Source organism: Natator depressus, chromosome 21 (genome assembly GCF_965152275.1).
Source record: "Natator depressus isolate rNatDep1 chromosome 21, rNatDep2.hap1, whole genome shotgun sequence".
Taxonomy (NCBI): domain Eukaryota; kingdom Metazoa; phylum Chordata; order Testudines; family Cheloniidae; genus Natator; species Natator depressus.
In genome coordinates this window covers 12,436,659-12,453,223 of record NC_134254.1, presented here as the reverse complement: position 1 = coordinate 12,453,223, position 16,565 = coordinate 12,436,659, and the positions used below count along the sequence as shown (strand labels likewise).

The 16,565-nt window shown below is 44.0% G+C and overlaps 1 protein-coding gene across 2 annotated transcripts in view; it reads left to right on the top strand.

Moving 5' to 3' along the window:
* KCTD20 (potassium channel tetramerization domain containing 20) overlaps window positions 1-16,565 on the top strand; it is a 44,417-nt gene extending 27,852 nt beyond the window's left edge. For both annotated transcript variants that reach the window (XM_074936141.1, XM_074936142.1), the window contains 7 exons: window positions 6,015-6,217; window positions 7,919-8,192; window positions 9,006-9,108; window positions 9,549-9,669; window positions 11,612-11,809; window positions 13,316-13,426; window positions 13,741-16,565. In XM_074936141.1, the coding sequence (XP_074792242.1) occupies window positions 6,061-6,217; window positions 7,919-8,192; window positions 9,006-9,108; window positions 9,549-9,669; window positions 11,612-11,809; window positions 13,316-13,426; window positions 13,741-14,033 (1,257 nt within the window). In that variant the 5' untranslated portion in view covers window positions 6,015-6,060 and the 3' untranslated portion in view covers window positions 14,034-16,565. The remainder of the gene's footprint in view (window positions 1-6,014; window positions 6,218-7,918; window positions 8,193-9,005; window positions 9,109-9,548; window positions 9,670-11,611; window positions 11,810-13,315; window positions 13,427-13,740) is intronic.

The following is a 16,565-nucleotide window of genomic DNA, read 5'->3' as shown; positions in this document are numbered from 1 at the left end:
AGGAACAGTCAGCATGGATTCACCAAGGGAAAGTCATGCCTGACTAATCTAATTGCCTTCTATGATGAGATAACTGGTTCTGTGGATGAAGGGAAAGCGGTGGATGTGTTGTTCCTTGACTTCAGCAAAGCTTTTGACATGGTCTCCCACAGTATTCTTGCCAGCAAGTTAAAGAAGTATGGGCTGGATGAATGGACTATAAGGTGGATAGAAAGTTGGCTAGATTGTCGGGCTCAACGGGTAGTGATCAATGGCTCCATGTCTAGTTGGCAGCCGGTATCAAATGGAGTGCCCCAAGGGTTTGTCCTCGGGTCTGTTTTGTTCAATATCTTCATAAATGATCTGGAGGATGGCGTGGATTGCACCCTCAGCAAGTTTGCAGATGACACTAAACTGGGAGGAGAGGTAGATACGCTGGAGGGTAGGGGATAGGATACAGAGGGACCTAGACAAATTAGAGGATTGGGCCAAAAAAAAATCTGATGAGGTTCAAAAAGGACAAGTGCAGAGTCCTGCACTTAGGACGGAAGAATCCCGTGCACCGCTACGGACTAGGGACAGAGTGGCTCGGCAGCAGTTCTGCAGAAAAGGACCTAGGGGTTACAGTGGACGAGAAGTTGGATATGAGTCAACAGTGTGCCCTTGTTGCCAAGAAGGCCAATGGCATTTTGGGATGTATATGTAGGGGCATTGCCAGCAGATCGAGGGACGTGATCATTCCCCTCTATTCGACATTGGTGAGGCCTCATCTGGAGTACTGTGTCCCGTTTTGGGCCCCACACTACAAGAAGGATGTGGAAAAATTGGAAAACATCCAGCGGAGGACAACAAAAATGATGAGGGGACTGGAACACATGACTTATGAGGAGAGGCTGAGGGAACTGGGATTGTTTAGTCTGCGGAAGAGAAGAATGAGGGGGATTTGGTAGCTGCTTTCAACTACCTGAAAGGGGGTTCCAAAGAGGATGGATCTAGACTGTTTTCAGTGGTAGCAGATGACAGAACAAGGAGTAATGGTCTCAATTTGCAGTGGGGGAGGTTTAGGTTGGATATTAGGAAAAACTTTTTCACTAGGAGGGTGGTGAAACACTGCAATGTGTTACCAGGGAGGTGGTGGAATCTCCTTCCTTAGAAGTTTTTAAGGTCAGGCTTGACAAAGCCCTGGCTGGGATGATTTAATTGGGGATTGGTCCTGCGTTGAGCAGGGGGTTGGACTAGATGACCTCCTGAGGTCCCTTCCAACCCTGATATTCTATGATTCTATGATCCGGTGGGTAGTGAAGACGTAGCCAAAGTAAAATCAAATGCTAGGAACCAGACCTGAGTTTTAATTTTGGCTCTGGCACTAACTCCCTTGCAAGGTCAGAGCCTAGATGTTCAAAAACTTGTTTTGGGTGCTGAACTTGAGACATGATGGACCTGAGTTTTAGAGGTGCTTAGTACCCAGAAGTCCAGTTGAAGGCAGTTGGAGCTGAGGGCCCTCAATGCCTCTGAAAATCAGGCCCAAGCTGTTTTAGGTTGGGCACTCAGAACCCATGGCTACTTTTGGAAAAGTCCTGGCCTTCCCTGTGCCTTTGTTTTCTGTCACTAAAACACTTTCTGACAGTACCTCAGATGCGTGTTCAAAGAATTAATTAGTTAATGTTTGGAAAGAGCTTTGAAGATGAAAAGTGCTAATTATTATTTATATGCTTGTTCCCACCATGGCAAGGACTAAGGTAATGTACCTTTACCCCAGTCAGGACATTAATGAACTGGGAGGACTTCAATATAGCCTTGTTATATGGGCTTAAGAACCATTTTCCATGCCGGATTGTTCATATAATTGTAGGTACATTAAATAAGCATCTGTTGTGCCTTCCACGTGTGGTCATGGCGTAAAATGCTGACTCAATAGCACCCATTTTGTTAATCCACCAAAACTGGGGTTTAGTCACATCTATAAGGCACAGGCTCTTGTTGGGGGAAGAGTGGAGCCACGCTGCCGCAGTGGAAACACAACTGGCATTATTCACAGTGCGCCAGATTTTCAGAAGGGCTGAGCACTCTCAATTTCAGTTGAAATCAATGGGGAACAACAGCCACATTGCCTCTAAGAACTCGCGAGATTGATACTGGTGTGCACCTGCTGCTACATCTTGAGGACTGTTAGCCTGGTACCTTTCACCAGGACTAAATTCGCTTACTTATGCGGGAGGAAGGGGATGAGAAATAAGGTGTCGGTAAAGCCAGCTTCTTATAAAAAGCACATTCAGCAGGTTAAGTAGAAAGTAAAAAAGCTATCTGAGTCATATTACATTTATTGCAACTTATAGGTGTCTGGTGCATCTGGCTTTCTCTTTCATAACACTGGTTTATAAGAAATTATGAGAAAGGATTGGGTCATTTCAATCCAGGTGCCTACAGAGTGCTGGCGATCAATATGTGGCTCGTGGAATCTCTGACATATATGTATATTTAATCTGGAACAAAACTGACGGCAAGATTTGTGGGTTGACGGATCAAAAAAATTCAGTTGAGATTTGATCACAGCAGCTATTGGATAGTTATAAAATTATGATCAATGGTAGCAGTATTTCCTTGTCACCTATCTTTGCTTAAATGTCGTGTATTTGGAAGGTGTGATGTAACTGTATAGAGTGTGAGGTCTTGTCTACACTAGAAAAGTTTTGCTCTGGTGTAGCTACACCAGCAAACCCTCCTAGTGTAGACACATCTTAGATCAGAGAAAAAGTGGTTCTGCTGTCACACCGGTTCTCCAAGAGACGTGAGCTATGCTGGCAAAGTCAATTTTATGCCAGTCCGTGTGTGTCTACAGTAGGGCTTGTACTGCCATAGCTATGCAGGTGTAAAAAAGCCAAACAAACGGCACTCCTAACCAGCGGCTATGCCAGGATAGGTTTTACATGTGGACCAGGCCTAAAAAATGTCTGATAAAGCTTTGTGATCTTAACTGATTTACTTTTAAATATATGCTATAGGTCTGTATCAAAATGAGTTCCAAGAATTGCTGTAAAAAGGACAGGAGGACTTGTGGCACCTTAGAGACTAACCAATTTATTAGAGCATAAGCTTTCGTGAGCTACAGCTCACTTGTGTTCTAATAAATTTGTTAGCCTCTAAGGTGCCACAAGTCCTCCTTTTCTTTTTGCGGATACAGACTGACACGGCTGCTACTCTGAAACCCTGTCAAGAATCGCTGTGAATTTTTATGGAGTTTGAAATTTAAATGAAAGTCAGGTTTGCAATGGCATTGGAAGGTTTATAGCGTGCTGCACTCTGTGGATGTACATATTCAGTCTTATTGCAGACGGAAGTTGCTAGAAACAGAGTTGTGTCATGTTGTGTTCGTTTAAAGGGAGTTCATTACTTGGCGACTCATTTTGTCATGCAGTCGGGTGAGCGTAGCCGAATTCTAGTAATCGGTGATAGGAGTTCTGTGCAATGTTGCATTGTGATCTGTTCAATTTCCTCAGACTGAAATGTCCTCACTTGGTCTCTCACGTTGCTGTGTACCCCTTGGAGCCCGTCATAGGCATCTAAAATAGAAGTGTGATCCAGAAGAAGGTGCTGTGGTTGCCAAGGAACTATTTTATTCTCATGAATATCACACGAAGCACAAGCCGCCTCTTGACTAAAAATACGCAGAAATAAACACGTTGCTAAATTAGTGTTTCCATTTAGAAAAGATAATTAGTTGCCGCTTTTGTTCATTTCTAGTTGGGATCGAAACGCTTCCATTGAGCTACACTAATGACAGTCCTAAAACCCTTAGTTCAGCTCCGTTGTGCTGCTCATTAAGACCATCCCTCTTGGTGCATTATGACTGAAAAGCGCCCTCGCTGTTGTTTATTAGTAGCTCGTTGTTTCATTATCTGATCTGTTTTATTCACTAATTCTGTAGCTTGGTACATGTTATGTCCTGCTTTACAGAACACACTTGAAGACATTAGACTCTAATTGAGAGAAAGGCAGTGCAACTGAATCATGGTGGAAGCTCAGGAAGTGGTAGACACCTCATTAGTGAAATCAGTGCAGGAAAGTTTTTTTTAAAATAAGAGGGATTTGAAGGATCAAGGGGCGGGCTCCCAAAGCAAAGAGAGGGGAAAGTTGTCTTGTATCAGGCCTGCCATGAAAGTGTCAAATTGAGAATGGGAGAAAGAGGCAAAGGGGAGCTGTTGGGAGAGAGGATACAGAGGGATTGGGTGAAATGAGCACAGATAGATGGGTAGAGCTTTATAAAGATAATGACAGACAAAGGGAACTTAATGTGGAATGAGAAGAAACCAATGACTAGATACAAGGAGTAGGGGTGATGGGCTCACAATGAGAAAAGTGGAAGAGGGTGGCTTTTAGCGTACACGGGAGGGGGGTTGCTTTAGTTAAAGCAAGAGCTGATGAAGGCCCGGACCAGGGTTTGGCAAACGTGAGGCTGCTCGGTGGTAATGCAGGAGCACTCTATGCGATATGGTTGTCGGGATAGTTACTGTATGATTGTATTGGGTTAAGTATTGGGAGGTTTAATATACAGCAGCACTGGGTTAAATCAACAGAGTTGGGAAACCAAGAGGAAGGCAACACAGTGGTTTGAGATAAGACATCTCCTGGCAAACATTTCCAAGTGGCCTGAGCTATTAACTTTGAAGATCATACCTTCTGGGCTCCAGCCAGGTTACAAAGCTTGTTTTGCCAGTGCTGGGAACCAGCAGATGAAAAAGACTATAAACAGTTAAAAGGACTCTGTCCAGCAGTCACTCAGTTTTTTGAGGGCTCTTTGGGGGACAGACTGACACACTGGGGGAGCTGTCTGAGGAAGTTAGGCCTTCTAGGTTCCCTTCGGGGAGGATGGTAACCCTATAGGTAAGATAGACGTGTATAGACCATTTATTGTTTTTCTCTTGTTTTTATGCTTTGTTCGTGTAATTAAGATTAAACAATATGTTGGTTTAAGAAGGCTCTCTGATTACTATTTATCACTGGTCACAGACTCCCAAAGGGAAGAACTGCAAGTGCCAAACCCATTTGGACCTGCTGGCTTAGCATGGTTGATACACAGGGTACTGGGACCCAGGGCCCAGGCTAAGAGTGGGAGAATTGCATGTCTCCACCCCAGGAGAGGAATGTCATGAGGCTGGTACCCGACGGGTGCACTCAGAGATCAGAGAGATCACCGAGACACACCCAGCCTTGTGACCATGAGACAGGGTTTTAGTAGAAAGGGTGGAGAGGAAAGGCTGGATTATTAAGATGTTTTAGATGAAGAAGCGACAGGGTTTGGGTATTGCATCTTAGGGTTGGAAGACCTCATGTGCAAGCAGGTTCAAGGGGAAAGCAGGGATAAGATGGCGCTACACAAATACTGGGAGAAAATCGTGTGAAGGGGGGGAGAACCTATTCAACACTGAACAAAAATGTAATTTCACTAACTCTTCAGAGAGTAGCGACTGAAGGAACCTCTAGGGGACACTGTGCTCAGAGGAGGGAGGGTGTCTGGCTGCTAGGAGGGAGGGTTTGTTTGAGACTTGCCATCAGTGAATCCCCAATGGCCCTCCCTTTTCTTTCCTTGGAACCCCATTGTTGTCCCTGGTGACTGCAGTCAGGTAAGCAGGAAGCTTTCTACCTTCTGGTGCTTGGCAGGGATGGGATATGAAAGGACTGTGGAGGTGAGAGGGAGCAGGCGTGAGGTGGGAGTTGGGACCCTTGCTGAGGGTCGAAAAGGTTCATCTAAAAATGGCAAGTTTAGTTTAGATGTAGGACAAGCTTCCTAATGTTCTACAGTTCTACAACAGAACATCTGCCAGGGAAAGTCACTGAGACATCGGTGAGCCGTTCAAAATGAGATTAGATAAAACTCTCCATGGATTAGAGGAGGTAATATAAACTTGATCTGAAGTCGCTGGAAAGACACCCATTGACCTGAATGGGCTGTGGATCCAGCCCTAGGTAGAGGGAGTTGAACTCAATGACCTGTGAGGTCTCTTCCAACCCTACTAGCCTGTGATCCTCTCTTATAGGACCTCTCTAAGGACCGGCAGTCGGTTTGCTTTACAGAGGTCCAGCATGAATAATAACTGTGCCAGTGGGACTGACCAGTCAAGAAATCAAGAGTCCAGTCACTCTGCAGAAAATATAACTCCTCCAATCCATGATCCAGAAGAAGATAGCCTGGCCCTAGGCAGCCAAACCCCTAGCATTTCTTCAGTGCCCAGGAATGATGGTAAGGATGATGGACACATTTACTTTGTAACAACACGTAACTAAGGGAGACATGGTTTCAAAGGTCCTTTGATTCCTGGGGAAGTGTTCCCCAGGATCCAGAAGGCAATTCAGGATACCGAAGGACACATTTTCAGCCGGGCGTCGAAATGGCCTGCACTTGTGTGTGTACGGAATTGAATGTGCACCTACGTGTGCCCTTACTTAGTTATTTGCACTTGCAAAATCTGTGTTAATCATGTCAGTATGAAAGATGCAGGTTCGGTCTGGGATAGTGTTGTCTTGGAAAGATCATCATGTCTCTTTCCCAAGCAGCCAGGAGGAAATCCACTGAAGCAGGCCTCAGTCTTTATCAGCCTATTCCTGGTTGTCATGTACTTGCCCGCTGCATATATAATTCATGTTAAAAGCTGTTTCTCAGTTAATATTTATCAAGTAATGGACATGATCCAGTGAGATGTCGTGTCCTCATCGCCAAACTTGACTTCAGTGGGAATGGAGGGCACTCGGTATCTCACAAAATCAGGCCCATTCTTTATGTTTGCACCCCAAATATTTGTTACTAATGGCACATGACAGGCCCTATATATTTATACCCAAATGTCTGAGCTCTAATGATTTATTGCTTCAGTGAAACCCTTATTAAATGACAGGTTTCAGAGTAGCAGCCGTGTTAGTCTGTATTCGCAAAAAGAAAAGGAGTACTTGTGGCACCTTAGAGACTAACCACTTTATTTGAGCATGAGCTTTCGTGAGCTACAGCTCACTTCATTGGATGCAGAGCTTATGCTCAAATAAAGTGGTTAGTCTCTAAGGTGCCACAAGTACTCCTTTTCTTTTTCCTTATTAAATGACGGCTATGTCTCGGAAAGGAAATAACATGTGTGTATTTAATATCTCAGTTTAGAAGCAGCTCTCAATTAAAACCAATTATTAGTCAGACCTATTCTATACCGTTCTTAAAGAAGCTACCCTTGTTTCAGACCTGCCCTTGCAGGGCCGGGCCAGGGTCATGTAGGATTACTTGGAAGCAATGGTATGAGGGCCCTTTTACACTCCACAGAGTAACTTTTATATCCTATATAACTTTTATATCCACTTTAAACCCCAGATCCACCGAGAGGGCCCCTGTAATTGCGGAGTTCACTAGTGCCAACAGCTGGCCTTGTTTAGTTCGCTGGACCTTTCCCACACATACCACAGGGGAAGGTAATTAAATGAAACCAGCACAAGAGGCTGCCCTTAATACTGTGCATCCTGTCTCAAGTGACATCTCCAAAGTATCCTCAAACGTCCAGAAATAAGAGTATGATTCTGTTCCATCTTCAGTTATTTGAGCGGTTGCTTAAGACAGGTATTAGTGTATTTTCTCTCAGCCTCATTTGAATCTTTATGCTCCCATTTTATCCACTTAAACATCCACATTAAGCGGAGTTCCCTAGAACTGTACAGAAGTTTGGATCTGAACCTAGATCAGACATCAGGCGGAGCTGTAGTGCGGCGTTACGTAATATAATGTCCTGCAAAATGCTATTCCATATATTGACGTCCATTTTCAACTCGGATTGTTGATGTCGGTCAGCAGCTCTTCCTTCTTGCATGACCCAAAGCTTTTCTATTTAACTATTGGGTTTTAATATGAACTGAGCTTATCCAGCAAATAGTGTTTCATTCTCACAATATTTGTTTGTGTTGGCTTTAGATACCGAATTCAGATACGCTTCCCGCCCAGCAACTCCCCAGTTCAGTAACATGTTACCCACCCCTGAAGATACAACTGGCACTAATTCCAAAGCTGGGAGTAAAAGACATCTAGACCATTTTATTGCTCAAGAACGAAATGCAAGCAGCGCTATGGGCTCCACCGGTAGTTCACAATCCCAGGCCCCGGAGAAAGTGACTCTTGTTGTAGATGGCACTCGGTTTGTTGTGAATCCGCAGATTTTCACTGCTCATCCTGACACCATGCTGGGAAGGTAGGTGATTTCAGTAACTTTAAAGATGTTTAAAATGGGGAAAACGCTTTCCGAAAGGGACGAGAACGTGAGATCTCAGCTCTCATGAGCTAAGCGGGATCAGACTGGTTCAGCACTTGCCTGGGAGACCTTGTAGAGTGGAGCCAGCAAGAGGGCAATTGATGATTCAGTAGTTAGTGCTCCCCGCTCTGAGTCCGTACTGAATCGGCAGTGAGTATGGCAGTAGGAGACACCGTGCACTGGCTCACTTCAATCCCTGCCTTTTTGCTATTTGTCATGTCATTCACTCCTCCCCATCCCTTTAACAGAAACCCAGTCCTGCTCTGAGTAATTCAGAGGCTTAGTCCCCCAGCTGTCCCAGGAGCCTCCTGGAGATCCCTTCCAACCCTCTATGACAAACTTTATTATGCAGATAAGTGACCTGATCGTAAACTCACTAGCTTGATTACTACTAGCCAAAGTATATATACTCATTGCCACTCCGCCATCCTTTTTCCCTCTCAAGCTGGACCTCAGTGGGAGGGCGTTTGTAGCCAAGAACCATTTATCTGACCCAAGGTTGAATGCCAGCCTTCACAGAACAGTGACTGCTACTTCTTCCGTACAGTGGAATGGTTCAGTTATGGACACAGAACTCTGCTACAGCAGGGCCTGTTTGAGATCGATGCTTTCTTTTATTGGGACTTTACGTGATTTGCAATTGGGCCTCCAACCGTATTAGAACTCTTTTGGATTGTTTTTAATGTCAGTGCACCATCTGGTCCACATTATGAATGTATTAAATATATTTGTGTATGTGTTTTTATCTTCCAGAATGTTTGGAGCAGGTAGAGAATATAACTTCACTCGGCCAAATGAAAAGGGAGAATATGAAATTGCGGAAGGAATTAGCTCCACTGTATTTCACACAGTGCTGGTGCGGGCACGTTTTTAGCTATGAAAACGGTTGCTCATTGTGTTTGCAAAGCTGTGCTTCCTTCAAAGCAGCCACATGCCCTTTCAAATTTACGTTCCAGAACTCTTTTGCATTCGGATTATAAATCTTAATCTCCTCTTTTTTTACGTGCCTCAATCTGCCATCTCTGAATTTGTGTTGCCACTTCTTTTCCCTCCCTTTATACCGTTTCGGTTTCTGAACTCTGCCCTCAGTCACCCCATTTCTGCATACATTAATTGCATGAATAATTGCTCTGTTGCACGGCAAAGCTGCTTTGTCTTTTTTTGCTAGCTAACAAAGTTCTGCGTGACTGTCTTCCCGCAGAACGATAAGCTAATTAACAACAATATTTCCAGGTTATCCTGAGATTTTTTTTTTTTAAAGAAACATCATCTTCCTCCTTTACAATTTATTTACAGGACTATTACAAAACTGGAATCATTCACTGCCCCGATGGAATTTCTATCCCTGATCTCAGAGATACGTGCGATTACCTCTGTATCAACTTTGATTTCAACACAATCAAATGTCAAGACCTAAGTAAGTAGGGGTAGAGGAAATTAGCTAGAAGTTAGGGCTTGATCCTGCAGGGTGCTGCTCACTTTGGCCCCAATCCAGCAAAGCATTTAATTGTGTGCTTTACTTTAAGCAGTTTTGTCCCATTGACTTCAGTGGCACTGCTCATGTGCTTAAAACTAAGCGTGTGCTTAAGTGCTTTGCTAGACCAGGGCCAGAGTGCTCCGCATCTTGCAAGATCCAAGTTCTTGCTCTTCACTTTGTGCGTGATTGCAAATAATTGCAAGAATTTAAATACTTGGAGGGCTGTTGCTGGTTATGATGCTGCGATGAGGTAATATTTTTGTGACCCCTGTGTGGGCCTCAGTTTCCCTTATGCATTGCGTCGTTAATGGGAGGAGGACAGTTGGCTCTCAGAGCAGGCTGAGATATTGGTATGAATGACGCCTAGCTGTCTGAGCCGAAACGAGTCATTGAAAAGGACTGGCTGGGGCTGACCCCATATCTAGGGTGAATCTGAGAAGACAATAGCCGATCCAATCACCAGGACAGTGACCCCTAGGCCAGGTCTACATGAGGCAGTTTGCAACCCAGGGTTGCCACGTAAGGTCGCTCGTGTAGCTGCTCTAAGCCGACAGGAGAGAGCTCTCCCGTCGCCATGGCCCTATGCACGCTACCCACTGATGCAGGTGAAACTTACATCGCTCAGCAACATAAACCGCGAGTGACATAAGTTTGGCCGGCATAAGTGGTGGTGTAGCCATGGCTCTAGCTCTGGGCTAAGCAGAATGGGCTATGCTTTAACCTTCAGCTCTCTGTGGTAACCTAAAGACTTCCTGTGCTGTGTTCCAATTAACTAACAAACCCGACTGTTGAGCGTCACTCCAAGTGCTTGCTGAGGTGCATTCATCCCTGAAGAGCGTACAAGTCTCTGCCAGGCGTCTCTGTCTGCTGGACTCGCTGTGAAACAGGAGTGCTGGTGCCCCAGAGGTTCAGTCTAAGGAGGGGGTTGAGATAGCATTGACCTACCCTGTGCAGGAAGAGCGAGACCCCTTGGGATCTGGCAGGCACACCGAAGGGGTTCCTCCTACAGACTGTTCGAAATCTGGGGTGTCTACTGCTGATCCCGTGGATCTGTGAGAGATGCATACATTTAAATTCACTGTAAGAATTCATAATTCTCGATTATGATTTTACTATATTGATTGGGTCTGGGCTCTTTTTAAAAAAAAAAAAAAAATCGTTCCTTGTAATGGCCATAAAATTTAAATCAAATTTGTATTCTGTTTTTGCTATTGCCAGCATTGTGATCTGGGAAGTGGACTAGAGATATTGTTGGTATGAATGTGTGTTTTTAAGGTGGTTGTCAAAGGTGCCCAGGGCCTTGGGATGGGTTCTCGTTTGTTGTAGATTTAATACGATGATCAATAAAACACTGGGATGTATGTTACATGAAAGAGTGAGATGGTTAAAGGGAGTGGGAGTTGGAACTTATGGGCTCTCCCGGTGACTGAGTTTGGGCAAGCCAGTGAGTCCATGCTTGGGTGCTTAACTCTATCTACAGGTGGCCTGAGTAAACACAGCTGCCGTTGAGGTTAGAGATCTGTGCATGCTTAGCACCTCTGAAGATCAGGCCACCCTTATTTAGGGGCCTAATTATAAATGTACAGTAGGAGCCTTGTTTTGAACCATTTGGCCTTTTTTTCCTACCCTCAGTTTCCCATCTGTAAAATGGGAATAACACTTTTACTGGGAGGTTATGAGGCTTTGTTCGTTAATGTTTATAAAGTGCTTTGAGCTCATCAGATTGAGTGCTACAGAAAGGCAAGTGGTGGTTTTAAAACCATCTTAAGGAGTCATACCCCCAGAAATGTGTGTCCTACTTCAGCTTGACATCAGTTTGGTATAAAATGCAGTGGCAGATCAGTAATGCTTACTTATTTGTACTTGATTGATCTCCTTTTAGGTGCTTTGTTGCACGAACTCTCTAATGATGGCGCTCACAAGCAGTTTGATAACTACCTGGAAGAGCTTATTCTGCCCATAATGGTGGGTAGCGCCAAGAAAGGAGAACGCGAATGCCACATTGTAGTATTAACAGATGAAGACACAGTGGACTGGGACGAAGACCATCCACCTCCAATGGGAGAGGAATACTCACAAAGTAAGAACTGAGAATTGTATTGTAAAATCATTTGTTGAATGGGGTGACAGAGAGCTTCCAGCGACTGGCTCTCTCAGATCCTGGGCAAGGACATTTCCTTGTATTGAAAAGACGATAATGGCTTGATATTTACAGAGGTCCTGAGCACCTGTATCTCCCATTGGAGTTGTGTGGGTGGTCAACACTTGGGAAGACCAGACCCTAGATGTTTATTTCAGAATGCTTGATTCACTCAAATTATTCTGTTGAGATTTCATTAGTGGGGGAACAGGTTACCAGGGAGTGAGAGATTTAATCAAAATCTTGTAAAAATATTTATTTTAAAGCACAATGTTCTCATTAATATCAGCATGGCTAAGTGTTTAGTGATGACAGGGTCAGGTAGAACATTTCTGTACAAGCCATATGGCAGAGCTTGATTCCAACCTTTTGCTATCAGCATCTGTAGGAGTTCTGTTAATATATACAAAGCCAAATATCCCAATGAAGATCGGTTGTTTTGCTCTGCTGTTAGATTTCTGGCTTCAAACAGACTACTATTTTCTAAGGTTTGCTCCACTATGAAAGTCTCTATTTGTATAGTATTTGTATTACTATTTGTATTACTATTTGTATAGTAGTCTATAGTATTTGTCCTCCGCTTTTGTCAGTGGACCCAATCCCTCCTTCACTCAAGATTCGTATTGATATTAATGGGAGCTTTGACTACAGGATTGCTCTCAAATATTGGCATTGGAATAAGAGTGTCCTTTCGTACTAGCTTATCTCAAGCAATGCATAAACAAAGGCACAAAACATTCATATTTTCCACTTGCAGCTTCCTGGATAGAGAGGGAAGACAAAGACTTGTTCCATTTACCAGCACTAAAAAAATGGCAAATGATCAGCGATATCCAACACCCTATAGTTACAGGGAGAGAAAGCAGCCGCCAACCAACCATGTTTTAAAATGCAATGGGTTGTTTTTAGATCACTGCTACACCCTAGATTGCATTGATCCCTAATGCAAGAAGATGCTACTTACATAAAAGTCTCAGGGACAGATTCATTAGAGAAGATGCAGTGTTTACTGGGTTTGCAAAATGACTAACACTGTGAGGATAGAACTAGTGAAAAGATAAGAGAAAACAACACATTAACTTGCACCCTTTTCTTAATGTGCCTTGCCTGTAAAAACTCCTTCTGCACCTTCCCCCAAAGAGTGAGTTGTATTCATTTTACCCAGCCACCGAATGGTAGATTGGTGCAAGTTACATGACTTTTGCTGTTTCCAGACCCCTTTTTACCTACCCTGTAACTTGTATCACCACCACCAAGGAATTTAGGCCCTTCCATTGCCTGATGATGGGGTTTTAGAACTACTATTAATACCTAAGGCTGATATTTCCAGCACCCGGGCTGCCCACAGGCATCGCAGGGTAAAATATCGCAGCTGATACCCATTAGCCAAATGCTAGCTGGAGATGCATGTCTTGTTGTGACTAATGAATCACTTTGTTTCTCAAGTTCTTTACAGTTCCAAGCTGTACAGATTCTTCAAGTACATTGAGAACCGTGATGTTGCAAAAACCGTCTTAAAGGAGCGTGGGCTGAAAAATATTCGAATTGGCATTGAAGGTAAATTTTATTTCCTAAACACCACCACAAACCTTAAATAAAAAGAGAGAACAATTGGTTTGGACACTAACACCACTGCTGCCAATTTAAATACACTGTCACTGTGGGAGCTGACAGAATCTGAAGCTCTGTGCTATAGGCCTAGTTCATTTTTACAGGGTCTAAATGTGGAATGAGAGCACCTTTCTACCTAGTGCATGAGGTGTTGTCCCAGCTGAACCCAGCATTCTTGCCAGGCCATAACTTGTTTGAGCGGTGCTGTGATGCATGCAAGGGCTGGATTGAGACTGACAGGCTGATTGATTGTGTTTCAGGTTATCCCACCTGTAAAGAAAAGGTCAAGAGGAGATCCGGAGGCCGGTCAGAAGTTATATACAACTATGTGCAACGGCCGTTTATCCAGATGTCTTGGGAAAAGGAAGAAGGAAAGAGCCGTCACGTCGACTTCCAGTGTGTTAGAAGCAAATCTCTAACAAACCTGGTGGCAGTAGGCGAGGATGTTTCAGAAGACCAGGAACTTCTGATGCATCATCCACCCCAGGTAGATGAACTCGATAGGTTAAACGCACCATTCTCACAAATAGTTCCTAACGATCTGCCGGATTAATACAGACTAAGGGGTCTGCGGGTTCCCAGTAGGGCTCCTGCGTTGGGAAATTTCTCAGCATCATTTCATCCCAGGACACGGGACACGCTCTCTTGCAAGGTGGTTTATCCTTGTAGTCGCTCTTATTATAGTGGAATATTTCAAGCATGTTAATAATGAGCTATGGTCCCTAAATCTAACGGTGCAGTTGCAAGCACAGTCTCCTTGAAAAGGAAGGGATGGAAGCTCTTCCCGGCTGGAGGTTTTGAGATTTCCCCAGGTGCCTGTGCCCACGTGGATTGGTGGTGGTTGAGCTTTACCTAAACCTGTGAAAAACAGAACAACCTGTTCAGCATGAGAAGGGGAATTCCATGAATATTAGCATCCAACGAGAACTGTATTAGACGCTTGCCTTTGTTTTAACGATAATCCCTCAGTTACAACCGGCACCGTGAGACAGATTCCATTTTTCCATCCAAGCACAGACGTGACACCGTTGTGTCAGCAAAACACCATGTGTGGAGGAATCTGTTTGCACCACCAGTAGGCTTTGCATCCAGCACGTATACTACTGTACTCTAGAAGGGTGGAGCTAGTTTAACAAGTAGCATTCGGATGGTCACAGGCTCATTTACAATTCTGTGCAAGACAGAATCACCTCCTCGTATTCAGGACAAGGTGGTGGTGTGGAATGAAAACAAATCTAGATAATATTTTACCAGATAAATCCGTCTGACAGCCTGTTAAATGCGTGAAACTGCTTTAGTGACGGCTCTGTACCCGAAGAACCACCGCTTCTTGCTGCACACGCATGCTAAGCCAGAGAGTCTCTCAGCTCAGCAATTTACCTTGGCAGAACCTGTAGGTAGTTTTTTCTTCCTCTTTTATAACTGCTGCAGCTGTTCGTTCATAATTCCCATGGGAGCACCCCACACCCATCCGATTGCAGATTTCAAGGCAGACTCCTTCCTTCCAGTTTGATTTGGGTAATTTTATTCTGTCAAACAGGCAAAGAGAGAGAGGAGGGGGAAAGAATTTTAGCAGCATTTTATAGACACACACAGTAAGAACAGCTGTGTAAGGAAGTAAATCTACAGGTGAGAGAAAATATTTCCTGCTTCTCCTGACTTGTTTCGGGAGGGGGTGTGTGCGCTAAAGGCCCAGTTCAGACGGGATACAGGAATGTACTAGCCATGACCATGGTCAAAAAGAGTTACAGCTAGTCCAGTCCTGATTCCAGTCCAAAGAGTCTGAAGTCCTCATTTTTTTAAAGAGGTGCAAATGCTCAGTTCTGCCCCTCCAAATAACTACACCTGCAGTTAATTGTGGTTGAAACTCATACCACTTACACATCTGCCTGCCTACAAAAACAGAGCCCAGCTTCTTAAAATAAGCATCCCCTTTCAGCATTTCCTCTTCTCCCCCCTAAGCATCGTTTGGTGAAAGCAAAGCATATTTTCATTCTTTTCCCTCTGTCTGTTTACAGATTGTAAACTAGACTCTCTTGCTGCTAAAGGTATATTTTTTCTCACCATATTTAACTTGATAATAATAAGCACAAATTGTCTTATGAATATACAAACGCTGCTGTAGTTTAAAAAGAGGCAAGCACTTGCTGATGTGTATCTAGTTTCTATTTGTATCTGTGCTTGACTATCGCTGAGGCCAGGTTCCCATATTTGCAGTGGCTCTTTCTTGGCCTCGGAAGAACAGCAAACAGATTTCCTCTCCTTACAAGTGCCTAAGGGAAGGAGATTTTCAAAACTGCCTACTGAAAGTCACTAGGCTGTGTGCTCCTAAATCCCTTTAGATGTTTTTGAAAAGCTCCTCCTAACTCTTTAGGGCAGGACAGAAGTGTGTCCTTAAGCATTTGCTGGCAGGTCAATAGACATTTTATGCAATCACTTGTGACTGTTAGTTTTAATTTCTTTCTGTTAAATACTGGAAGACTTTACATGGCACGTGAGAAGAATCTGCCTCCTGGAAGGCCCACTTGAGTCCTTTCCTCGGGGTGGAGGGAGGTGCTCACATGAGCAGACTTCATTGGGAGTACTCACCAGCATGATTGGGCTTACGGGTTGTACATTGTCTATTTATTGCTGAACCACCTTCAGTTTTAAGTAAACTAGATATATATTGGAGAGCTGGTCTGGAATTTGAGTTTACATATTTCTGTACACACACACAGTGCCCTCAAACCCCATTGGAGCATCAGGGGTTGGGCACCTGAACGCTTTTCACAGGGTCAGACCCTTTTAGATTCAGTGGGTGTTGAGGGCACTCAGCACTTCATACAATCAGGTCTTAGTGTGTTAGGGGTATGGAATACATCTAATTAAGAAAGGGTTTACATAAACCATTCAGTTCACCCACAATGGTGTCCTTTACCATATCCCTTTTTCGAGTGTTCTAAAGCAGATTCCACTGGAACATAGTTTAAAACTAAGTAAGTGGTGACACTGAATGTCACCAACTGTTCAGGTACAAGATCAACTCGTTTCTTACGTTTTGTATTTGGTTCAGTGTTACTCATGGTGTTTACAGGATCCTGCA